Consider the following 27,239-nt stretch of genomic DNA (forward strand, 5'->3'; position numbering starts at 1 on the left):
GACGTCTTCAAGTTTTTGGGCTTGATAAACAGATATATTTTGATTGAAAACCTACCATGTCAAACAGTAACTTCAAAACCTCTGCAATATTTCAAAATTCAGTTTTGCAATTCTTGATTCAATCAATAAAATAAATTGACTCAGTGATTAATTTTTTTGAGACACCCTCTATAAGCAAAACTAAAAAATATGAATGGAATGATAAATCACAAGAATTGTCTCATCCTATTTTGGACATTTTAGATACGATTCATTTGGCAAAATTTTGGGCTGACGTCATCAATTTTTTGGAGGGGATAAGTAAATATATTTTGAATAAAAATTTATTATGCTTATCATATGTTTAAAACATCTGCAAGATTTCAAAGCATTCGATTTTGCAGATTCAAAATTAAATTATAGGTGAAACGGAGTTCACGGGGTCAGCTAGTTCCTAATATAAATACAAAATTTTATAAGAATCGGTCCAGTACTTTCCGAATTTATCTGTCTAATAAAAATCCGGGACGGCAGACAGACGGACAGACAAACGGGAACGGGAAACTTATTTCTTCGTCCTCTAGGAGTCATGATAGGTCGAGAAAATGCAAAAGTATAGAGTCGGCCGACGGACTCGATTACAATCCTTCCTTTGCTTACGCTCGGGAAGTAAAAATCTAACAAACGGAAATGAAACTCAGGCTATTTTGAAAACAGTATAATAAGTGTTAACAACATAACAAGGGCACAAGTACAGCGGGGAAGACGCAACGTGTTAATGGCAATCGAAATAATGCGTGCTCCATGCAGTGCTGCGAAGCTCCTCCATTCCCTACTCGGGTCTGTACCTACTTGGTATCAAAGCTTTAATTATTCTGAAGAAGCGATTCGTGTTCGTGCTTTGAACATAAGATATCGCCATGTTCAAGGCTTCATTGAGAAACCAGGACGGAATTTTTTTAGTGTTAACAGTCTTGAAGTTTGCCTTAATCCCATTCTGAACGCACCTTGTTCTTGTATCGACAAATTCTTGAATCTTGGGCCCCATGCGCTTCAGCTTAAAAAGTTTTTCAGTATCATCTGCTATGTTTTTGGCAGTGATCTCTACTCCGTCTTGAAATTTCTTATTCTCGTTAAGAAGCCTTATCAGATCATCGTGCTTTTCTAAAGCGCTCTGTAGAGTGGTAACGACTTTGGAATTAGCTTCGCATCCAAGACTCCTTTCTCTGAAAAGATAATTAATTACTAGTTTAAGAAAAAACATTTTTCGAAAGTTGTTTCGACAGAACTTTCCTCGCTCCTGAAATAAAAATGTATATTTTTTAGTCACCCTGTATGCGCAAATCCAAAAAATATTCTAATCGAATGATAAGTCACAATTACAGACTCACCATATTTTGTACATTTTAGATAGGATTTATTCGGCAAACTTTTGAGCTAACGTCATCAATTTTTTGAAGGGGATAAGCAAATATATTTTAACTAAAAATTTATTATGCTGTTTATAACCCTAAAACATCTGCAAGATTTCAAAGCATTCGGTGCAGCAGATTCAAAATTAAATTTCTAAAAGGTGTTTTATAATTTCGATTTTTTTTCCAAAGATCTGGACGTTTCGGGTAAAAACTCTATCCGGAGTCATAAACTACATATTTAGGACTATGTTATATTATACAATTTAAAAAAACCCATTTGCTATGCACAATTTTAAAGTGACGTCATCGCATTAGTGGTGAGGATGATTAGGGAAATTTTGGTTACCGTCTACATGATATCTATACTTATATAATAAAGCTGAAGCTTTTGTTTATTTGAACACGCTTATCTCAGAAAGTACTGGTTCAAATTCAAAAAATCTTTTTGTGTTGGATAGTCCATGAATCATATCTACATATAGGCTATATAACATCACGCTACGATAATTAGGAGCGAAGTAGCAATGAAAAATTCGGAAAAACGGGAAAATTATTCCTCCTTTGACAGCTTCCGTTGCTTACGCTGCTTAAACGGTTAAAGTTACGTGAAAATCATGTATGACGAAATTGTTCCCCTCTAAAAGATCTAAAGAAAAGTCCGCGACAGCATATGTCTATCTTTTAAGGTGGAGTCAGTATAACCTTTTTTATGGTAATGAAATTTGTTCTAAAATAATAATGCATTATGTATAAAATTCTCGCGTCACAGTGTTTGTAACCGAACTTCTCCGAAATGGGTTGACCGATTTGTATGAAAGTTTTTATGCATATTCGGTAGGTCTGACAATAGGTTGTAAACTATTTTTTAAACCCCTAAGTGATAAGGGTGGCCCACCCTAAAAAATTTTGGTCTATATTTTGGACAAAATTTTTTATTTTTATTTTTTTAAGAATTGGCATCAAAAAATACACATAACCCTAAATTTTCACCTTTCTACCACCAACCCCCATTTTTTAATCGTCTATATAATAAAAATCAATTGCTGTTCCTGTTAGTCTCGCTAAGACTCAAAAACGGCTTGACCGATTTGAAGAATTTTTTATATTACGGGGATGGTTTATAAATAAAAAAAATAAGGAAAACTTAAAAGAACAGTTCAAAAATAAAAAAAAATCTAAAAATTTTGTATGGGAATCGCCACTTCGAATTAATTTCAATAGTTGGCGTTTCTGACGGACCTGTCGTCTAACTGACGTGTCATACAAAACTAATTCTTCCGTGCAATTGTGAAAAGTATATTGCATTTCAAATCGTTCTTTGTTTTTCGTAAAAAAAACGTCGTTTACTTTAAGAAAAGTCTTGGTTAAAGTGAATTTAATTACACATTGCGAAAGTTTCTTATTAATTTTGATCTGCCATTCTATTTACCTATATTCACTTTGTTGGTTTCGACAAAACCTCAAACTTTACCGTTATTCGAGGATTTAATTTGAAGTTTTCAATATTTTAAAATTCTCAAGACAAAATTTACAGATTTGATTGACTGTGAAAATAATTCTGTGTCGTTTTATGAAGTTCATTAGAGAAGACGACAAGCTGACATAGGTCCACGAAGTCAATCAAATGTGCGACGAACTACCTCAGGTGCAAACCGCAATGATTTATTTCATGGCTAATTCGGATATGGAAGTTGATCAGCGTTGTGCTCATAATCAACATAATCAAACATTGAAGCGAGACATGGGGTGGTATGAATAAAACTGACTAGATACTCATATTCGAAGTACGAAGTACTTACTTCATTATTACTCTTATATACCTGAGCATCTACTCGATGTACTGAGTACCTATTTGGAAACATTGTATCTCCCCGGACACAAACTTAACATCTACGCGTTTTGTGACCATTTAATCTAGAAATGAGCATCGGCGTGGCAAATAACTAAGCTGTCTGTAAAGCAGCTTAGAAAACCAGTAGGATTGTTGTAAGAGTGAATTTTAACTAAACATGGTGACTTTCATGAATGTGGAACGTCGTCAAAAGGTGCATTCAGTTTGAAAAACACATTAGGAGCAGGAATATCGAAAACTTTTCATGTAATTAACTTTTATTTATGCATAAAATGTGCAGTGCGTTTTTTCTAACACTGGCCATAGAGATTCCCATCTCAAGGTGTCTACCCCATGCTAACTTATATTTTGGTAACTCGATTTTTGCCTTGATGGTTGAACACTGTCACTGTTGTCCTTTTTTGTTGTATCGAGATGCTACTTGAGCATCAACTGTTACTTACTGAAGTATTAGTATCATCTAGAAAAACTAGAAATATTTTGATTTGATATTCGAGTAGATACTTCGTATTTCGAGTATGAGCATCTACTGAGTTTTATTTATATCAACCATTGTCAAAAAATTGATCGAACGTTGTTTCGACAGAACTTCCTTCGCACCAAAAGTATAATAAAACCTATTCAGCATTTTCGAGTTGAGTCTGTTCTTCACACAATTTTGTGATGACCTAATCAATATTTACTATCAACACGTATACCACCTTGGATTGGTGCAGTGTAATACTAAAAATAACTGTATTGTATTCCCAAAATTATCTGCGAAAATCGAGTGAGCCATTCCATCAATTTTTTGGGTGGAATAAATAAATATTCTTAACAATTTACCATGCTTACAATAACTTTAAAACGTCTGCAAGATCTCAAAGTATTCATTTTTGCAACTCTTGAGTTATTCACTAAAATAAATTGACTGATCCATATATTTTTTTGAGTCATTGTAAAAGCAAATCTAAAAAATATGAATGCAATGATAAATTACGAAAATATACTGATGATATTTTGCACATTTTAGATAGGATTTATTCGGCAAAATCTTGAGATGACGCCATCAAGTTTTTGGGCTTGATAAACGGATATATTTTGATTAAAAACCTACCATGTCAAACAGTAACTTCAAAACGTCTGCAATATTTCAAAATTCAGTTTTGCAATTCTTGATTCAATCAATAAAATAAATTGACTCAGTGATTAATTTTTTTGAGACATCCCCTATAAGCAAAACTAAAAAATATGAATGGAATGATAAATCACAAGCATAGTCTCATCCTATTTTGGACATTTAAGACAGGATTCATTTGGCAAAATTTTGGGCTGACGTCATCAATTTTTTGGAGGGAATAAGTAAATATATTTTGAATAAAAATTTATTATGCTTATTATCATATGTTTAAAACATCTGCAAGATTTCAAAGCATTCGATTTTGCAGATTCAAAATTAAATTGTAGGTGAAACGAAGTTCACGGGGTCAGCTAGTTTTTAATATAAATACAAAATTTGACAACAATCGTCACAGTACTTTCGGAGATTATCTGTCTAATAAAAATCTGTGACGGCAGACAGACGGACAGACAGACAGACGGAAATGAGAGACCTATTTCTTCGTCCTGTAGGGGTCATAAAATGTCGAGAAAACGTGAAAGTACAGAGTCGGCCGACGGACTCGATTACAATACTTCCTTTGCTTACGCTCGGGAAGTAAAAACTGAGCGGAAGTAATTTAGAGCGAACTTTCGTAAATACCTTTCCAGTGATAAATTGAGGTACTCCCTGTAAGTATCGAATGCAGTCATGATGGCATTCTTTTCCAAAAAATACGCAAACTTCGCAGCACACTCGCTGATGTACTGCTTCTCCTCGATGAGTTCTTGCTTTTCCTGCACCAAGCTCTTGATAAGTTCGTTTAGTTCTTCGCGCTGTTCTTTTTCGCTCTTGAGAGTTGTCTGCACACTTTCGTCCACGATCTGCTTTTTCACAATTTTAGTTTCGTAGTAGATATTCATGTGTTTCGAACCAGAACATTTGCATTGTTTACAAATAAAATCAAGAAAACCAATTACGCTGCAAAACCTGAGACTCCAGTGTCCCACTTTTTCGTAGTTAATTTTTCCTATCCAACACGGATCCAGACATTTCGTTTTATACCGAAACTTTCTCATGTTTCCGACCTGGAAAATGTGTTACTTGTACACACAGTCAGAAGATGTAGCCAACAGAGATTTTTCTTACCCCGACGAACTCTACACAACTCAAATTTGTACAAACCAAAACCGGATGGTCGAGATGAACTATTTCCAAATCGAGGGTTGGTTTATATAGTTTTCTCTTCAGTTCAGTGATGCTTAAGTCTGCTTCCTTCGATTCTTTCTCCTTGTTTTCGAGTTCTATGATCTTTTGTTGTAAGAGCTGAAAAATGTCCGACAACGGTTTCGACAATCCAAGAATCAAATTCTTCGTTTTGTTAAGGCTGACGGTATGCCTTACATCATGAGGCTCCAGTGCTGCTATGTGAACAATGAATCTAAAAAATTAACCAGATATGATTTTTTTATTGTTGCAGCGATAATTCAGTTATAAAAATGCGAGTAGTTTTTCATTCGAAACAGCGACCAGGATGAATTTGATAGATGAATTATATAAAAGTTAAACTTGGCCTTCGGGAGAACTAATGTGGGTGACTTGGAAAAGTTATCAAATTTATAAATCAGGTTTGTATAAATATAATAATCTGATAACTCATAGGAAACTTGGAATTCTTGTGATTTCTCGTTATAAGTATAACATAATAATGTCCGTGAAAACAAAATGAAGTGAACTTAAAAACAAAAATTGGTCTAAAGAGTTTAGACAGTACTTCTCTCGCTGTCGGAAACTTGACGACTGCATGCCTATTGTGGTTTTTTTTCTCATTACATTTTTGTAGTGGGAATTTAAAAAAAAATTGTGATGACGTCATCAACATTTTTGCAAGGACACGTATATCAGTTGGGATAGATGTAGTGTAATACTAAGAATAAAATTATTGTATTCCCAAATTTTCGGGAAAATGAATTGGGTCGTTTTGAATATTGATTTCTTATAATCAATAAAATAACGAAACAATTTACTCACATACGGCGCCGGTGTCTAATATGAGAGGCAACTGAAAATCGTTTATGTATAAACATTCTTAATTTAAGATGACAAGCGTAACAGCATACGCGAGAGTCAAACAGAGAAACTGTAAACAAAACGACCATCCGTTTTATTGCTTCGACTTCCGCTTATTATATAAAACATTGGGTTTTATTTTAATTCTTGACGGTGAAATTCACAATTGGTTGATTATAAACATGTCTATTTCACATTCGCGGAACCAAGTGAGCGCATAAAACAAATACAGGTCTGTAATGTTAAAGTCGATGTAAATAAGCGTGCTAACCTTATGTTTCAACCGAGTTTTTCCTTTAACAAATTTTGTGTCTACCAAATTGGGTTGGTTGGGGTGTAATACTAATAATAAGTGTTGCCTTTAATTTAATCAATAAAATAAATTGACTTCATTAATTTTTTTGAACCACCTCTTAAGAAAATCTAAAAAATATGAATGGAATGATAAATCACAAGTACAGACTCATCATATTTTGTACATTTTAGATATGATTTATTCGGCAAACTTTCGAGCTGACGTCATCAAGTTTTTGGAGGGGATAAGCAAATATATTTTGACTAAACATTTATTATGCTCTTTATGACCTTAAAACATCTGCAAGATTTCAGAGCATTCGGTTTTGTAGTTCCTGATTAAATCAATAAAATATATTTACGCATACATTAATTTTTTTGAGTCACCCTGTATATGCAAATCCAAAAAATATGAATGGAGTGATAAATTACAAGTACAGACTCATCATATTTTTACAGTTGAGATAGGATTTATTCGGCAAACTTTCGAGCTGACGTCATCAATTTTTTGGAGGGGATAAGCAAATATATTTTGACTACACATTTATTATGCTCTTTATAACCTTAAAACATCTGCAAGATTTCAAAGCATTCGGTTTTGTAGTTTCTGAGTAAATCAGTAAAATAAATTTACGCATTCATTAATTTTTTTGAGTTACCCTGTATATGCAAATCCAAAAAATATGAATGGAGTGATAGATCACAAGTACAGACTCATCACATTTTGTACAACGTAGCTTTTTAAGATTTGTAAAATTTAAATTGTATTCTAATGGACTTATTTTAGACAATATCGATCTTGTAGCATCTTATCTTTCAATTCCATCACTAGAAACACGTAGAACGTATCATAAGTTGTGCTTTTTATTTAAACTGTTAAATGGAATAATTGATGCTCCTGAGTTGTTGTGTCAAGTTGGTATTAATGTTCCTATTCGTAATGTTCGCGGTACACGTTCATTTTATACACCCTTTCATAAATTTAATTATGCACTGCATTCTCCTTTGAACAGCATTTTGGCAATTGCCAATAAACATAACAGCCTGAATTATTTTGGAGTTTCTTTTACCGCATTCAAAAGGGAATGTCAAAATTTAATTTTAAAGTGTTAGATTATTAATGCTGTTTGTTATTACTGTATTGCTTAATTGGCGTATAATAAAGTATTAATATTATTATTAGATTTTAGATATGATTTATTCCACAAACTTTTGAGCTGACGTCATCAAGTTTTTGGAGGGGATAAGCAAATATTTTTTGACTAAAGATTTATGATGCTCTTTATAGCCTTAAAACATCTGCAACATTTCAAAGCATTCTGGTTAGCAGATTAAAAATTAAATTTCAAAATGTTGTTTTATAATTTTGATTTTTTTTCCAAAAATCTGGACGTTTCGGGTGAAAAGTCGATTCAGAGTTGTAAACTACATGTGTAGGACTATGTTATTTTATACAATTGAAAACCCATTTACTATGTACAATTTTGAAGTGACGTCATCGCATTAGTGGTGGGGATGATTAGACAAATTTTGGTTAGCGTTTTACCATCTACATGATATTCTTAATATAAGTACAAAATTTCACAACAATCGGTCGAGTACTTTCGGAGATTATCTGTCTAATAAAAATCCGGGACGGCAGACGGACAGACGGACAGACGGACAGACGGACAGACAGACGGACAGACAGACGGAAATGGGAGACCTATTTCTTCGTCTTCTAGGGGTCATGAAAGATCGAGAAAACGTAAAAGTAGAGAGTCGGCCGACGGACTCGATTACAATACTTCCTTTGCTTACGCTCGGGAAGTAAAACTACTTCTACATTACTATATTACGTCAAATAATAATTCTAGGCGTCCTTTTTAATTTTTCAACCACAGGACCACAGATTTGTGATCCTGAAATGTTACATTAAGTTGATATAATCTAAAAGAAAAAAAATTGGTCTAAAGAGTTTAGGCAGTACTTCCCTCGCTGTCGGAAACTTGACGACTGCATGCCTATTGTGTTTTTACTTCCCGAGCGTAAGCAAAGGAAGTATTGTAATCGAGTCCGTCGGCCGACTCTCTACTTTTACGATTTCTCGATCTTTCATGACCCCTAGAAGACGAAGAAATAGGTCTCCCATTTCCGTCTGTCTGTCCGTCTGTCCGTCTGTCCGTCTGTCCGTCCGTCTGTCCGTCTGTCCGTCTGTTGTCCCGGATTTTTATTAGACAGATAATCTACGAAAGTACTCGACCGATTGTTGCGAAATTTTGTATTTATATTAAGAATATCATGTAGATGGTAAAACGTTAACCAAAATTTGTCTAATCATCCCCACCACTAATGCGATGACGTCACTTCAAAATTGTACATAGTAAATGGGTTTTCAATTGTATAAAATAACATAGTCCTACACATGTAGTTTACAACTCTGAATCGACTTTTCACCCGAAACGTCCAGATTTTTGGAAAAAAAATCAAAATTATAAAACAACATTTTCAAATTTATTTTTAATCTGCTAACCAGAATGCTTTGAAATGTTGCAGATGTTTTAAGGCTATAAAGAGCATCATAAATCTTTAGTCAAAAAATATTTGCTTATCCCCTCCAAAAACTTGATGACGTCAGCTCAAAAGTTTGTGGAATAAATCATATCTAAAATGTACAAAATATGATTTGTCTGTACTTGTGATCTATCACTCCATTCATATTTTTTGGAGATGCATATACAGGGTGACTCAAAAAAATTAATGAATGCGTAAATTTATTTTACTGATTTACTCAGAAACTACAAAACCGAATGTTTTGAAATCTTGCAGATGTTTTAAGGTTATAAAGAGCATAATAAATGTTTAGTCAAAATATATTTGCTTATCCCCTCCAAAAAATTGATGACGTCAGCTCGAAAGTTTGCCGAATAAATCCTATCTAAACTGTAAAAATATGATGAGTCTGTACTTGTAATTTATCACTCCATTCATATTTTTTCGATTTGCATATACAGGGTGACTCAAAAAAATTAATGAATGCGTAAATTTATTTTATTGATTTACTCAGGAACTACAAAACCGAATTCTTTGAAATCCACAGCGAAAAAAGAAACATAATAGACATGCAGTCGTCACGTTTCCGACAGCGAGGGAAGTACTGTCTAAACTCTTTAGACCAATTTTTTAATAAGATATAGTGATCAATCTGATCAAAGGCTTTACTAAAATCGGTATAAACGACATCAATTTGATTTTTATTGTCAATTGCCTCGGATGCATATTGGCTAAAAGATGCCAAGTTGGTGACCGTTGATCTTTTTTCGACAATGCCATGCTGAAGAGGAGTTATGTAACACTTTATGCTTGAATAAATTCTTTTGTATAAAACGGACTCAAAAACTTTGGCAAAGTTGCACAATAAACAGATAGGTCTATAATTTTCTATACAAGTTATATCTCCCTTCTTAAAAATTGGTGTAATTGATGCTCTCTTCCAAACACCAGGAAAAACAGATGAAGTCAATATTAGATTGAAGATGTAAAATAGAGGTTTGGCGAACACGTAGGCACAATCTTTTAGTAGGAAACTTGGTATCATATCAGTACCAGACGTGAAAGAATCCTTAAAGGTTTTTAGAACATGGAGAATTTCGTTTTCAGATATATGTGAGACTGCTACAATTAAATTCGAAATTTCTTGACCCGTGAATTGAAATGGACTATTGGGATTTGATGCGATGTATACACTGCTGAAGAAGGTGCTAAAGCCATTGACGATATCAACTGGTGAGGTCCATTCGGAGTTTTCATACTTCATAGAACTTGGGATCCTCGAGCGGCCTCTCTTATTTTGTACATAGGACCAAACATTTTTCGGATCGTTAGAAATTTGGGCTTGAATATTATCAATATAGTATTTATGAGCATTAATAGTTAGAACTTTGCACAATGATCTGAAAAATTTGAATTTATTAAGGAAGTACTGGGTTTTGTATTGCTTGGATTGTCTATGAAAAGTGTTTGGGGATTTTTGTGGGAAAAGGTTGGCAGAGGTGGAGAGGGGAGAGCGGGAGCGCTGGGAGGTGAGCGTGGGTTTCGGAGGAATAAAGTTTGTTTTTTTGTGTTTTGCTGTGGTGTTTTTTTTTTAAATTACCAGAGAGAAGTGTATTAACATATGTGTTACTTTGACAAGATCTATGTACAAATTAACCGTATCATCGACTAATGCGTGCAACCAATCCAAAGACATAAAAATGTGAATTTTAACCAATAGCAAACGTTTTACACTGATTATACACAACCTTACCTTTAATTAGTGATTAAACGCAACCTTACATTCACTTATTCAGTGTCAAACTTGACATTTTTAAAGTCATAATGTTGACAATCTAATAAAAATTTAATTATTGATTTTATTTTATGCATTAATCCTCCGAATTTAATTGAAACTATTCATATAGTCGTTTAATTAATTTGCAAGTTTAACCCTCAAACATGTCTCCTACGAAAATATCCCTTGAGTTCGTGATACTTTCCTAAGGAATATGTTTTCGGATTAACTTTATTCATTTATCATATATCATCATGCTTAAGGATAAGGATAAATTATTATTAAGATGCATACCTACCTCTGAATTTCCTGGGAAGAAGATTTCCAGCTGGTTCGACAGCTATTTATCGTCTCTATGGCCAAATTTACCTTTTTCTCTAACGCCAGCAACAGTTTAAAAGATTCGTTGTCGACACAAAAAGTGTTCGCATTTGATAAGGAAATATTCTCCGTATTTTTTTTCGTCATATCTAACAAAATGGGCAGGGTGGAACCTGGGGTGTAATCACTGCTTTTGGTATTCGTGAACAGAAAAACCACGTTCTTGCAGGCGCTCTTGTGAAACTGCGACAAGATCCGTTTCACACAATATTGAAAAAATATCGTGTTCCTCTCGTTCGAAGGTTTCATTAATAAACAGATGGCGTTTATATGATTCAGTTGGTCCAGATAGGCTAAGATTTCTTCGCAGTGTTGTTCGTCCTTTTCCACGCCCCCGGTGTCCCCAAACCCCGGAGTGTCGATCAGGCGGATGAGTCTATCGTCCGCTGGGAATATGTACGTTTTAACTGACTGGGTGGCCGACGAGCCCACTTGTTGTTTTTCGTTGCCATCTTTGCCCACTCTTATGGTTATTATTTCTCTATTTGCGTCGTAGACTACGAAGTGTGTTGGTATAAGAACAACCGTTTTCTTTTCTTTGGCCTCGTCGAAGGTTTTGCTGTTTACGTAGTTGGCGAAGGAGTTGATGAATGTGGATTTGCCTACGCCGGTTTCGCCAAGTAGAAGGATGTTGACGGTCTTGGAGTTATCTTCGATGTAGAGATCGGGGCTATCGTCACTAAATCCCTGCGAAAGATTCAGTGTCTTTGATGTAATTATTGTTTTGAGAAACTAAAGAAGCACAGAATAAAAATGGAAATTGATTTTTTATTTTGGAAAAATATGAAATAATTTTGCGAGTGAGATGATTTCTGAAAGTGATGGCTTCATATTTGTGAAATTTTATATCTGGTTTTGAAAAAAACAGTGTAGAAAGATTTTACAATCGTATAAATGTCAAACCGAATCCCCTGAAAAATCTTTTGTACGTTTTAAAATTGTCACGAGCACCGTAAATTGTTCGTCAAAATTTATCTGATTATTATCTTTCGTTAAGATAGTGGCACCATTTTTTTGAACCAACATAATGGTTTGATAAACGTAGTAACTCGTTGTTAAAAAAATTGGTCTAAAGAGTTTAGACAGTACTTCCCTCGCTGTCGGAAACTTGACGACTGCATGCCTATTGTGTTTTTTTTCTCATTACATTTTTGTAGTGGGAATTTAAAAAAAAATTGCGATGACGTCATCAACATTTTTGCAAGGACACGTATATCAGTTGGGATAGATGTAGTGTAATACTAAGAATAAAATTATTATATTCTCAAATTTTCGGGAAAATGAATTGGGTCGTTTGAATATTGATTTGTAATAATCAATAAAATAACGAAACAATTTACTCACGTATACCTACGTATCAGAGGCAACTAAAAATCGTGTATGTATAAACATTGTTAATTTAAGATGACAGGCGTAACAGCATACGTGAGAGCCAAACACAGAAACTGTAAACAAAACGACCGTCGGTTTTATTGCTTCGACTTCCGCTTATTATATAAAACATTGGGTTTTATTTTAATTCTTGACGGTGAAATTCACAATTGGTTGATTATAAACATGTCTATTTCGCATTCGCGGAACCAAGTGACCGCATAAAACAAATGCAGATCTGTAACGTTAAAGTCGATGTAAATAAGCGTGCTACCCTTATGTTTCAACCGAGTTTTTCCTTTAACAAATTTTGTGTCTACCAAATTGGGTTGGTTGGGGTGTAATACTAATAATAAGTGTTGCCTTTAATTTAATCAATAAAATAAATTGACTTCATTAATTTTTTTGAACCACCTCTTAAGAAAATCTAAAAAATATGAATGGAATGATAAATCACAAGTACAAACTCATCATATTTTTTGCATTTTAGATAGGATTTATTCAGCAAAATTTAAGGGTGACGTCATCAATTTTTTTAGGAGGGATGAACAAATACATTTTGAACAAAAGTTTACCATGCTTATAATAACTTTAAAATATTCCCAAGATTTCAAAGCATTCGGTTTTGTAATTCCTGATTAAATCGATAAAATAAATTCACGCCTTCATTAATTTTTTTCAGTCACCCTGCATATGCAAGTCCAAAAATATGAATGGAATGATAAATCACAAGTACAGACTCATTATATTTTGTACATTTTAGATGCGATTTATTCGGAAAACTTTTGAGCTGACGTCATCAGTTTTTTGTAGAAGATAACCAAATATATTTTGACTAAAAATTTATTATGCTCTTTATAACCTTAAAACATCTGCAAGATTTCAAAGCATTCGGTTTTGTAGTTCCTGATTAAATCAATAAAATAAATTTACGCATTCATTAATTTTTTTGAGTCACTCTGTATATGCAAATCCAAAAAATATGAATGGAGTGATAAATGACAAGTACAGGCTCATCATATTTTGTACATTTTAGATATGATTTATTCGGCAAACTTTCGAGCTGACGTCATCAAGTTTTTGGAGGGGATAAGCAAATATATTTTGACTAAACATTTATTATGCTCTTTATGACCTTAAAACATCTGCAAGATTTCAGAGCATTCGGTTTTGTAGTTCCTGATTAAATCAATAAAATATATTTACGCATTCATTAATTTTTTTGAGTCACCCTGTATATGCAAATCCAAAAAATATTAATGGAGTGATAGTTCACAAGTACAGACTCATCATATTTTATACATTTTAGATATGATTTATTCCACAAACTTTTGAGCTGACGTCATCAAGTTTTTGGAGGGGATAAGCAAATATTTTTTGACTAAAGATTTATGATGCTCTTTATAGCCTTAAAACATCTGCAACATTTCAAAGCATTCTGGTTAGCAGATTAAAAATTAAATTTCAAAATGTTGTTTTATAATTTTGATTTTTTTTCCAAAAATCTGGACGTTTCGGGTCAAAAGTCGATTCAGAGTTGTAAACTACATGTGTAGGACTATGTTATTTTATACAATTGAAAACCCATTTACTATGTACAATTTTGAAGTGACGTCATCGCTTTAGTGGTGGGGATGATTCGACAAATTTTGGTTAGCGTTTTACCATCTACATGATATTCTTAATATAAGTACAAAATTTCACAACAATCGGTCGAGTACTTTCGGAGATTATCTGTCTAATAAAAATCCGTGACAACAGACGGACAGACGGACAGACGGACAGACGGACAGACGGACAGACGGACAGACGGACAGACGGACAGACAGACGGAAATGGGAGACCTATTTCTTCGTCTTCTAGGGGTCATGAAAGATCGAGAAAACGTAAAAGTAGAGAGTCGGCCGACGGACTCGATTACAATACTTCCTTTGCTTACGCTCGGGAAGTAAAAATCGCAGATAAAACACTTAAACCAACTAGCATCGACTCCAACAACTTGCATAATTCGCTTTGAAATATACACTTCTTTTTACTTCTCGAGCGTAAGCAAAGGAAGTATTGTAATCGAGTCCGTCGGCCGACTCTCTACTTTTACATTTTCTCGATCTTTCATGACCCCTAGAAGACGAAGAAATAGGTCTCCCGTTTTCGTCTGTCTGTCCGTCTGTCCGTCCGTCTGTCCGTCTGTCCGTCTGTCCGTCTGTCCGTCTGCCGTCCCGGATTTTTATTAGACAGATAATCTCCGAAAGTACTCGACCGATTGTTGTGAAATTTTGTACTTATATCAAGAATATCATGTAGATGGTAAAACGCTAACCAAAATTTGTCTAATCATCCCCACCACTAATGCGATGACGTCACTTAAAAATTGTACATAGTAAATGGGTTTTCAATTGTATAAAATAATATAGTCCTACACATGTAGTTTACAACTCCGAATCGACTTTTCACCCGAAACGTCCAGATTTTTGGAAAAAAAAATCAAAATTATAAAACAACATTTTGAAATTTAATTTTTAATCTGCTAACCAGAATGCTTTGAAATGTTTTAAGGCTATAAAGAGCATCATAAATCTTTAGTCAAAAAATATTTGCTTATCCCCTCCAAAAACTTGATGACGTCAGCTCAAAAGTTTGTGGAATAAATCATATCTAAAATGTACAAAATATGATGAGTCTGTACTTGTGATCTATCACTCCATTCATATTTTTTGGATTTGCATATACAGGGTGACTCAAAAAAATTAATGAATGCGTAAATATATTTTATTGATTTAATCAGGAACTACAAAACCGAATGCTCTGAAATCTTGCAGATGTTTTAAGGTCATAAAGAGCATAATAAATGTTTAGTCAAAATATATTTGCTTATCCCCTCCAAAAACTTGATGACGTCAGCTCGAAAATTTGCCGAATAAATCATATCTAAAATGTACAAAATATGATCAGTCTGTACTTGTGATCTATCACTCCATTCATATTTTTTGGATTTGCATATACAGGGTGATTCAAGAAAATAAATGAAAGCGTAAGTATATTTTACTGATTTACTCAGGAACTACAAAACCGAATGCTTCGAAATCTTGAAGATATTTTAAAATTATCATAAGCATGGTAAATTTTTGATCAAAATGTATTTGGTCGTCCCCCCTAAAAAATTTATGCCGTCACCACAAAATTTTGCTGAATAAATCCTATCTAAAATGTACAAAATATGGTGAGTCTCTTCTTGTGATTTATCATTCCATTCAAATTTTTTCGATTTGCATATACAGGGTGACTCAAAAAAATTAATGAATGCGTAAATTTATTTTATTGATTTAATCAGGAACTAAAAAACCGAATGCTTTGAAATCTTGCAGATGTTTTAAGGTTATAAAGAGCATAATAAATTTTTAGTCAAAATATATTTGGTTATCTTCTACAAAAAACTGATGACGTCAGCTCAAAAGTTTTCCGAATAAATCGTATCTAAAATGTACAAAATATGATGAGTCTGTACTTGTGGTTTATCATTCCATCCATATTTTTGGATTTGCATATGCAGGGTGACTCAAAAAAATTAATGAAGGCGTGAATTTATTTTATCGATTTAATCAGGAATTACAAAACCGAATGCTTTGAAATCTTGGGAATATTTTAAAGTTATTATAAGCATGGTAAACTTTTGTTCAAAATGTATTTGTTCATCCCTCCTGAAAAAATTGATGACGTCACCCTTAAATTTTGCTGAATAAATCCTATCTAAAATGCAAAAAATATGATGAGTTTGTACTTGTGATTTATCATTCCATTCATATTTTTTAGATTTTCTTAAGAGGTGGTTCAAAAAAATTAATGAAGTCAATTTATTTTATTGATTAAATTAAAGGCAACACTTATTATTAGTATTACACCCCAGCCAACCCAATTTGGTAGACACAAAATTTGTTAAAGGGAAAACTCGGTTGAAACATAAGGGTAGCACGCTTATTTACATCGACTTTAACATTACAGAACTGCATTTGTTTCATGCGCTCACTTGGTTCCGCGAATGTAGAATAGACATGTTTATAATCAACCAATTGTGAATTTCACCGTCAAGAATTAAAATAAAACCCAATGTTTTATATAATAAGCGGAAGTCGAAGCAATAAAACCGATGGTCGTTTTGTTTACAGTTTCTCTGTTTGACTCTCACGTATGCTGTTACGCTTGTCATCTTAAGTCAAGAATGCTTATACATAAACGATTTTCAGTTGCCTCTCACCGGCGCCGTATACGTGAGTAAATTGTTTCGTTATTTTATTGATTATAACAAATCAATATTCAAAACGAGCCAATTCATTTTCCCGAAAATTTGGGAATACAATAATTTTATTCTTAGTATTACACTACATCTATCCCAACTGATATACGTGTCCTTGCAAAAATGTTGATGACGTCATCGCAATTTTTTTTTAATTCCCACTTCAAAAATGCAATGAGAAAAAAAACACAATAGGCATGCAGTCGTCAAGTTTCCGACAGCGAGGGAAGTACTGTCTAAACTCTTTAGACCAATTTTTGTATTGATTTAATCAGGAACTACAAAACCGAATGCTCTGAAATCTTGCAGATGTTTTAACGTTATAGAGAGCATAATAAATGTTTAGTCAAAATATATTTGCTTATCCCCTCCAAAAAATTGATGACGTCAGCTCGAAAGTTTGTCGAATAAATCCTATCTAAACTGTAAAAATATGATGAGTCTGTACTTGTGATTTTATAACTCCATTCATATTTTTTGGATTTGCATATACCGGGTGACTCAAAAAAATTAATGAATGCGTAAATATATTTTATTGATTTAATCAGGAACCACAAAGCCGAATGCTCTGAAATCTTGCAGATGTTTTAGGGTAAGAAAGAGCATAATAAATGTTTAGTCAAAATACATTTGCTTATCCCCTCCAAAAACTTGATGACGTCAGCTCAAAAGTTTGCCGAATAAATCATATCTAAAATGTACAAAATATAATGAGTCTGAACTTGTAATCTATCACTCCATTCATATTCTTTGGATTTGCATGTACAGAGTGACTCAAAAAAATTAATTAATGAGTAAATTTATTTTACTGATTTAATCAGGAACTACAAAACCGAATGCTTTGAAATCTTGCAGATGTTTTAAGGTTATAAAGAGCATAATAAATTTTTAGTCAAAATCCCACTGGGAAAAAAAAACATACTAGGCATGCAGTCGTCAAGTTTCCGACAGCGAGGGAAGTACTGTCTAAATTCTTTAGAGCAATTTTTTTAAAATACAATGACATGCCTGTATGTATATTGTTACGTTGTACGGGTGATTGAAATTGCTGTGGATAAACTCAACAATTCATTACTTAATAACTCCAATTACACGACTAACTATTACTGCGATTATGTACAGAATAACTCCGTGGTTCACTTTGCTGACTCGTCTTTACATTCGGTGGACTTGTGGTTCGACTGAATAATAATGGTTACCGACGGTGGTCTCTATTCAAATCCCTGCATTTTTCTAGATGGATTTCGAACGCCGCTTGTAGGTTTTTTCTAGACCCCACAAACGAGACTTCTAGTAGCCGGCGCCAGACTTGTCTTTATGCGAACGCCACGTACGTGTTCGTTGTGTCATTGCCGCGTACGACCAGCAGAAAGCTTTCGACGGCCATAGGCGTCGTACCGGCGTCCGTAACAATATACTCGTATTTCTTGAAATAATCCCACCGATTTTTGTGAAGAGATTAATTAATACATTTGTATTATAGGATTCTATATACCTAAAGACAATAAGAAAATGTCTGACCAAAATTCCAAGGACGTCGTTTTGATAAGTTCTCTTAAGGGTGGCCTCTGGTTCGGTTTCGCCCAATACTAAATACCTTGAAAACATCGTCGTAGTTTCCGGAATTGCATTTTTAAAACACTGAAATCTCTAACCAAGTCAGAATCTAAGTAAACCTGCATTCTGCTACCGCATCACAGCTCGTTTAATGCCGATTTCTCGTTTCAATAGATTTTGACTTTTCGCGAGTTATTTACCTCAGTCGTGGATTTTTAAATATTATAAATGGTATCAAAAGAAAGCTGACACTTTTCCCCAGAGGACCTCCTATCTCAGAATGCAAAAAACTTCAGCACTTCGTCAAAAAATGCATCAATGTGCCGGTTAAAATGTGGTGTAAAAGTTGTTCAAATTTATAATTTTTTTTTGTAAAAACTGCATACTAGATATGAATATAAATATGGAGGTCCCCTGGACTGAAGTTTGTTAATTCGAAATATAATTTTTTTAAAGCGATATATCTCATATTTTTAAAATGCAACTCCGGTAACCGCGACGATGTTTTCAATGTACAGGGTCATTATAAAATACTGTAGTCAACTCACCTATGAAAAACAATTGAAATTTTTCTCGTGCCGCTAATCACCAAAATGATTTCAACTCTTTTGAAATGTCACGAACGTCGAAACAAATCTATCAAATGTGTCAAAAATTGAAATGCCAGGTTTGCGGTTTAATTTCATTTTAAATAGACACGAAAATACGCCAGGCCAGAGCATTAAGGGTTGCAGTGTTATCGAACATTTGTGAACGCCACTGCAATACATTTCAGCTTCAAAAATTGTAAATTGTCAGAAAAACGTTTAAGGGCTTTGTCATGAATTACACCTTGGAAAGTCGATTGGAGTTGAACAGAATAAATCATCTGGTCTGTTTTGCAAAGAAGCAATAATTTTTGAAATAATGAAATCCAAAAAGTGAGATTAAATTTGTCGAAACCAATGAACACGGTAATTAATTAAAAAATTACATTTTTATAGGTACTGTTATGTTTTAAAAATCGAATGTTACGCCACTGAATTGTGGGACGCCGCTGGTACGCACGACGCGCAGGGAGGTCACGGTTTGGGAGTGGGGATTGACAGTTGACACGGGGATTGCGGGATTCGGCCATTTTTGGGGACGCGTTGGAAAAAAAAAAAGAAAAAGAGGTCGTGCCAAAACGTAACTGCGGTGAAATAAAAGAATTCCGTTGCCATCGGCTGAGATGTGGGTGTGGGTGAAGAGGAGAAGAACGTGAACTCGCCACATTCGAGTTACCGCCAGAATACAGTTACTAAAGTTGGAGGTTACCATCATGTTGAAATTATAGCCACACAGCTGTTGCCAAGTCGCCAGACGGCTAAGAATCAGAGGGTCTGCCTCTCCTCGCTTTTCCCAATACACCAGAGCACCAGAAGGGGGACTGTGGAAGTCCCAGAGGGTCCGTCGCCGTGGACTGTGAAGGGGGGTCGAGGCTTTCTATTGCCCCGTTTGCTGTTAGTACTGGAATCGAAGAGCAAAGTCCCCAGACGGCTAAGAATCAAAGAGTCTGCCTCTCCTCGCTTCTCCCAATGCACCAGAGGGTCCGTCGTCGTGGACTGTGAAGGGGGGTCGAGGCTCTCTATTGCCCCGTTTGCTGTGAGTACTGGAATCGAAGAGCAAAGTCGCCAGACGGCTAAGAATCAAAGAGTCTGCCTCTCCTCGCTTCTCCCAATACACCAGAGGGTCCGGCGCCGTGGACTGTGAAGGGAGGTATAGATTAAGGATAGGGATTGGGGGTCAGTATTAATGTATTGTTATTAATATTTGTTGTTTTTTTTTGTTTGTAATGAACTTCTTAGTGTATTAGCAATAGACTTAGTTAGTATCTGGGGTTGTTTCTCTGCCAATGCCACCTTGCCGCCGACCCTGTGCTTCCACAGAAAATAAGCACATAACAGTACCCTGAAGGTAAAAATTGTGAAAAATCACGTAATGGACAATGGCAGAGCAAGTCTTATCACAGTTAACGAACAGTACCACTGTTTTAAAATGACAATGAGTAATGAGTTTTTGCAGTAAATAATGTTGCCAAAGTGGTGATCCCGCGAAAGTTCAATTTGTAAATTGTAAGGAATCGTCAAAACATTGTGCAGACGTGGTTTGTGACCGGTGCTTTTCTCTTGAAAAACACAACTGAAAGCCTTGATCTTCATCCCTACAATAGGTGAAAAGTGCTATGTCCAAACATTACCTTCAGCTTTGCAGTTTCTAGATATCTGAAACATACTAGATCTGCATAACAGGAATGCCAAAGAAGTTCTACCCAAAAAACGCCCACATGGCCATACTAATATCAAGATTTTTAAAAATTTCTATAATAAAAAATATGAAAAAAACAATAACATTCCAGGAGCATAGTGTTAAGAGTTCTGTAGATGATTATGAGATCTCTTGAAACAACAGAATGTTTAATAAAGATTTTTAACCTTCCTAATAGTAAAGTTACAATTATTACTGGACAGTAAGTTGAAGTAAGTTTTAAATTAAGAGAATGCAACTAACACAGAAAGAAAAATTGGTCTAAAGAGTTTAGACAGTACTTCCCTCGCTGTCGGAAACTTGACGACTGCATGCCTATTGTATTTTTTTCACTTTACATTTTTGTAGTGGGAATTTAAAAAAAATTGCGATGACGTCATCAACATTTTTGCAAGGACACGTATATCAGTTGGGATAGATGTAGTGTAATACTAAGAATAAAATTATTGTATTCCCAAATTTTCGGGAAAATGAATTGGGTCGTTTTGAATATTGATTTTGTTATAATCAATAAAATAACGAAACAATTTACTCACGTATACGGCGCCGGTGTGTAATATGTGGAGAGCGTATTTCTGTCGGGCTAGGCAAGGCCAAACTCGGTACGGCTCGTACGGGATGCGAATTCATTGCAGTTACGGACTGCACTTCGTTTATTTGAGATTAGAATAACGCTGTTTCGTTGCACTATGCTGTTAATTCCCGTTCTCATTTACTTAGCCATTTGATTAATAAATCGTTAATTATATTTATGGAATTCATACCGATTAAATTCAGTGATTATCTATTACCCGCTATTGAGTCCCGGCGATCCAGCGCGTCCCCACCTATAATCGTGACGTAGCCCGACAGAAATCCGCTGTATAGTAATATGAGAGGCAACTGAAAATCGTTTATGTATAAACATTCTTAATTTAAGATGACAAGCGTAACAGCATACGTGAGAGTCAAACAGAGAAACTGTAAACAAAACGACCATCGGTTTTATTGCTTCAACTTCCGCTTATTATATAAAACATTGAGTTTTATTTTAATTTTTGACGGTGGAATTCACAATTGGTTGATTATAAACATGTCTATTCCACATTCGCGGAACCTAGACAGCGCACACGTCTGTAATGTTAAAGTCGATGTAAATAAGCGTGCTACCCTTATGTTTCAACCGAGTTTTTACTTTAAAAAATTTTGTGTCTACCAAATTGGGTTGGTCCAATGTAATACTAATAATAAGTGTTGCCTTTAATTTAATCAGTAAAATAAATTGACTTCATTAATTTTTTTGAGCCACCTCTTAAGAAAATCTAAAAAATATGAATGAAGTGATAAATCACAAGTACAGACTCATCATATTTTTACGCTTTAGATAGGATTTATTCGGCAAACTTTCGAGCTGACGTCATCAAATTTTTTGAGGGGGGATTAGCAAATACATTTTGATAAAAACGTTAACGTGCTTATGATAACTTTAATACATCTCCTATGTTTCAAAGCATTCGGTTTTGTTGTTCCTGATTAACTCAATAAAATAAATTCACGCATTCATTAATTTTTTGAGTCACTCTGTATATGCAAATCGAAAAAATTTGAATGGAATGATAAATCACAAGTACAGACTCATCATATTTTGTACATTTTAGATAGGATTTATTCAGCAAAATTTTGGGGTGACGTCATCAATTTTTTAGGGGGGATGAGCAAATACATTTTGATCAAAAATTTACCATGCTTATGATAACTTTAAAACATCTCCAAGATTTCAAAGCATTCGGTTCTGTAATTCCTGATTAAATCAATAAAATAAATTGACGCATTCATTAATTTTTTTGAGTCACCCTGTATATGCAAATCGAAAAAATTTGAATGGAATGATAAATCACAACAAGAGACTCACCATATTTTGTACATTTTAGATAGGATTTATTCAGCAAAATTTTGTGGTGACGTCATAAATTTTTTAGGAGGGGACGACCAAATACATTTTGATCAAAAATTTACCATGCTTATGATAATTTTAAAACATCTTCAAGATTTCAAAGCATTCGGTTTTGTAGTTCCTGAGTAAATCAGTAAAATAAATTTTGCGCATTCATTAATTTTTTTGAGTCACCCTGTATATGCAAATCCAAAAAATATGAATGGAGTGATATATCACAAGTACAGACGCATCATATTTTGTCCATTTCAGATAGGATTTATTCGGCAAACTTTTGAGCTGACGTCATCAAGTTTTTGGAGGGGATAACCAGATATATTTTGACTAAAGATTTATGATGCTCTTTAGAGCCTTAAAACATCTGCAACATTTTAAAACATTCGGGTTAGCAGATTCAAAATTAAATTGCAAAGTGTTGTTTTATGATTTTGATTTTTTTTCCAAAAATCTGGACGTTTCGGGTAAAAACTGAATTCGGAGTCGTAAACTACATGTGTAGGACTATGTTATTTTATACAATTTAAGACCCATTTACTATGTACAATTTTGAAGTGACGTCATCGCATTAGTGGTGGGGATGATTACACAAATTTTGGTTAGCGTTTTACCATCTACATGATATTCTTAATATAAGTACAAAATTTCACAACAATCGGTCCAGTACTTTCGGAGATTATCTGTCTAATAAAAATCCGGGACGGCAGACGGACAGACCGACAGACGGACAGACGGACGGACGGATAGACGGACAGACGGACAGACGGACAGACGGACAGACAGACGGAAATGGGAGACCTATTTCTTCGTATTCTAGGAGTAATGAAAGATCGAGAAAATGTAAAAGTAGAGAGTCGGTCGACGGACTCGATTACAATACTTCCTTTGCTTACGCTCGGGAAGTAAAAATGAAAGTTACTGAAAATAAAAAACTTTATTGCAGTACCTACATGCACTTTCTACATCCAATTTTGTTTATTGATCACATTCATTTACTTTAAAAAGTATCGGGCCTATGAATCGTCGTCTAGAAACAGCTAACCACACACCAACCTTCATTGCGTGTGATCGTGTTTCTTCAAAAGCGTGAGTATTTTCTATACACCAAATTCTGAAGTTCTGTGAGTTGACATAGTCTGACAGATGACCTGGCTTCATCAGAAAAGAACGACAAATCGAGAATCCTGTTATGGTCCATATTAGCTTGAAACCAACGACAATACCCAACGCGGGGAGGAAAATCAGCTGGTTGCAGCTCCTGAACCAACGAAATCTTATATGGATGCATATGTAACTTCTCTTTTACGATTTTCTGGCACGTGCTGTATAGTACTCCGGACTGTAAAGAGTTTTGACAAAGCTTTATTCAGACTTTGTTCCATTCTCATCCTTAAATCTTCAACAACACTAACTTGAGGTCTCCCCGTCGGTTTTCACTTAGAAACGCTACCAGTGTTGTTAAATCTGGCCACAATTCGCCGCTAAAGCGTCTTCAAAGATTCTTCCTCAATGACAACAGGACATTTCACCAGATACTCGTTTTTAGACGCCTCCACAGAGTACACTCCAGCCCCATCCTCATTTAACACCCCATTACAGTAATAGGTTGATTGCTCCAAAGAAATAAAAAAGTCATTTGTAACACTGACTATAGTTATTCCTCTGTGTTCATTACCTGAGAATATTCCACAATGATCTGTAGTTTTGATAAAAACTGTTTTTTGAGACACTTAAAGTGCGAACAAATGGGAACATGCACAGCAAAAATGAAAACAAGACAAGTCAATTAACGCACAAAGTGTGGGAAAACGTACCAGTAATCAGTACAAACGAAAACATTATTGACATCTGACAGAATTTGATGAAGCGTTGAAACAGTGCAGCCGCTAATGTCATACTAATGTGGCGTTAAAAATAAAAATTCCAATATTAGTGCAATCCTTTCCAAAAAACTGAAAAAGGCGGCACACAATGTCACCAAAGTCATGGCCTTCCTTGACTACAATATTTTATAATGACCCTGTATTTAGTATAGGGCTAAACCGAACCAGACGCCAGCCTTAAATTTAAGTATTGTCGTTTAGACAACAGACGCTAAAAATCAACAAAGAAAAGTTAAAGCAGCGCTAGTTATCTAAATCTTTCATGACTAAGTTCTTCACTTTTAAAAATTACCAATTTAAATTTCCAACAAATAGTCAACTCATCCAAATCAAGTAGTTACATTTTTAAAAATCACTTGACACAATGGTATCCAGTTAATTCCTAAACGAAGAATTATTGAGACAATGGTTTGAGATTGACACCCCTACAATTATGGCATTTTGTTCTTTCACCCTTCAAGCCTATGGGAAACAAGTTGTTCATCAAACCACCCCCGTTAGACCATCCCAATTAAATAACCTCTCAACGAAAAAAAAAACGCACTGAGATCGGTTCAGGTGTTTGAGAGCCTACAGGCATACACACACACGCACACAGAGAGACAAAGTGGTCAAAGTTATAACATAACACACCTCTTTTTGTGTCGGAGGTTAAAAAAGACAGCTTACCAAATCACTACCTTCATTCGCAGTCTCTTCCATTTCTTCTTCGACGGTATTAGATGTGGCTCTGTTGGTCGTTTTAGAAACTTTGTTTTCAACATAAGGTTTCTTTTTCAATTGTGTCAGCTTATCATCGGCATTGTTTCGATTTGGGGCGCACGGTTGGGTGGAAGGTACATTTTTTGTTGTACTTTTCTTTCGGATGGTCGATGACATTTTGAAGGGTTATTGAAGGTTCCTAGAACACTTGAGTAATGTGCGTAGTTGTTATCTTAAGATAAAATTACCCAAGGAGAATTCGTCAGTTATCTAGTTAGTTTTTTTTAACGGAAAAACCCGTTTGCAAATATATAATTATACATGAACATGATGTACTTGAAAATAACGGAATGATAGGTGACCTCTTAAACCTTGAATTTAACCAATTGAAAATCCTAATTATCATTTGTGTATTTACTGATTAGTGATTAGCGGCTGCCATCATTTTTAGTAAGAGATTATTTTTTGCAGAATTTGTTCTTGGCAAAAGAATGTTAAATATATTTTTACTTCCCGAGCGTAAGCAAAGAAAGTATTGTAATCGAGTCCGTCGGCCGACTCTCTACTTTTACGTTTTCTCGATCTTTCATGACCCCTAGAAGACGAAGAAATAGGTCTCCCATTTCCGTCTGTCTGTCCGTCTGTCCGTCCGTCTGTCCGTCTGTCCGTCTGTCCGTCTGTCCGTCTGCCGTCCCGGATTTTTATTAGACAGATAATCTCCGAAAGTACTAGACCGATTGTTGTGAAATTTTGTACTTATATTAAGAATATCATGTAGATGGTAAAACGCTAACCAAAATTTGTCTAATCATACCCACCACTAATGCGATGACGTCACTTCAAAATTGTACATAGTAAATGGGTTTTCAATTGTATAAAATAACATAGTCCTACACATGTAGTTTACAACTCCGAATCGACTTTTCACCCGAAACGTCCAGATTTTTGGAAAAAAAATCAAAATTATAAAACAACATTTTGAAATTTAATTTTTAATCTGCTAACCAGAATGCTTTGAAATGTTGCAGATGTTTTAAGGCTATAAAGAGCATCATAAATCTTTAGTCAAAAAATATTTGCTTATCCCCTCCAAAAACTTGATGACGTCAGCTCAAAAGTTTGTGGAATAAATCATATCTAAAATGTACAAAATATGATGAGTCTGTACTTGTGATCTATCACTCCATTCATATTTTTTGGATTTGCATATACAGGGTGACTCAAAAAAATTAATGAATGCGTAAATTTATTTTACTGATTTACTCAGAAACTACAAAACCGAATGCTTTCAAATCTTGCAGATGTATTAAGGTCATAAAGAGCATAATAAATGTTTAGTCAAAATATATTTGCTTATCCCCTCCAAAAACTTGATGACGTCAGCTCAAAAGTTTGTGGAATAAATCATATCTAAAATGTACAAAATATGATGAGTCTGTACTTGTGATCTATCACTCCATTCATATTTTTTGGATTTGCATATACAGGGTGATTCAAGAAAATAAATGAAAGCGTAAATTTATTTTACTGATTTACTCAGGAACTACAAAACCGAATGCTTCGAAATCTTTAAGATATTTTAAAATTATCATAAGCATGGTAAATTTTTGATCAAAACGTATTTGGTCGTCCCCCCTAAAAAATTTATGACGTCACCACAAAATTTTGCTGAATAAATCCTATCTAAAATGTACAAAATATGGTGAGTCTCTTCTTGTGATTTATCATTCCATTCAAATTTTTTCGATTTGCATATACTGGGTGACTCAAAAAATTAATGAAGGCGTGAATTTATTTTATCGATTTAATCAGGAATTACAAAACCGAATGCTTTGAAATCT

The 27,239-nt window shown here is 34.5% G+C and overlaps 1 protein-coding gene across 1 annotated transcript; it reads right to left on the bottom strand.

The window, feature by feature from the left end:
- Nucleotides 1-682: 682 nt before the first annotated feature.
- LOC135136914 (uncharacterized) lies at nt 683-25,718 on the bottom strand. The gene is made up of 6 exons (XM_064066393.1): nt 25,647-25,718; nt 25,366-25,597; nt 11,296-12,065; nt 5,474-5,765; nt 4,988-5,412; nt 683-1,205 (listed from the first exon to the last, which is right to left on the bottom strand). Exons 2-6 carry the CDS (start codon nt 25,573-25,575, stop codon nt 812-814), a joined length of 2,091 nt encoding a protein of 696 aa, XP_063922463.1. The 5' UTR covers nt 25,576-25,597; nt 25,647-25,718; the 3' UTR covers nt 683-811.
- Between the last annotated feature and the right edge of the window lie 1,521 nt (nt 25,719-27,239).

Source organism: Zophobas morio, unplaced genomic scaffold, assembly GCF_036711695.1.
Source record: "Zophobas morio isolate AGI-343-1 ecotype UQ-CSIRO unplaced genomic scaffold, CSIRO_AGI_Zmor_V1 ptg000028l, whole genome shotgun sequence".
NCBI classification, from domain to species: domain Eukaryota; kingdom Metazoa; phylum Arthropoda; class Insecta; order Coleoptera; family Tenebrionidae; genus Zophobas; species Zophobas morio.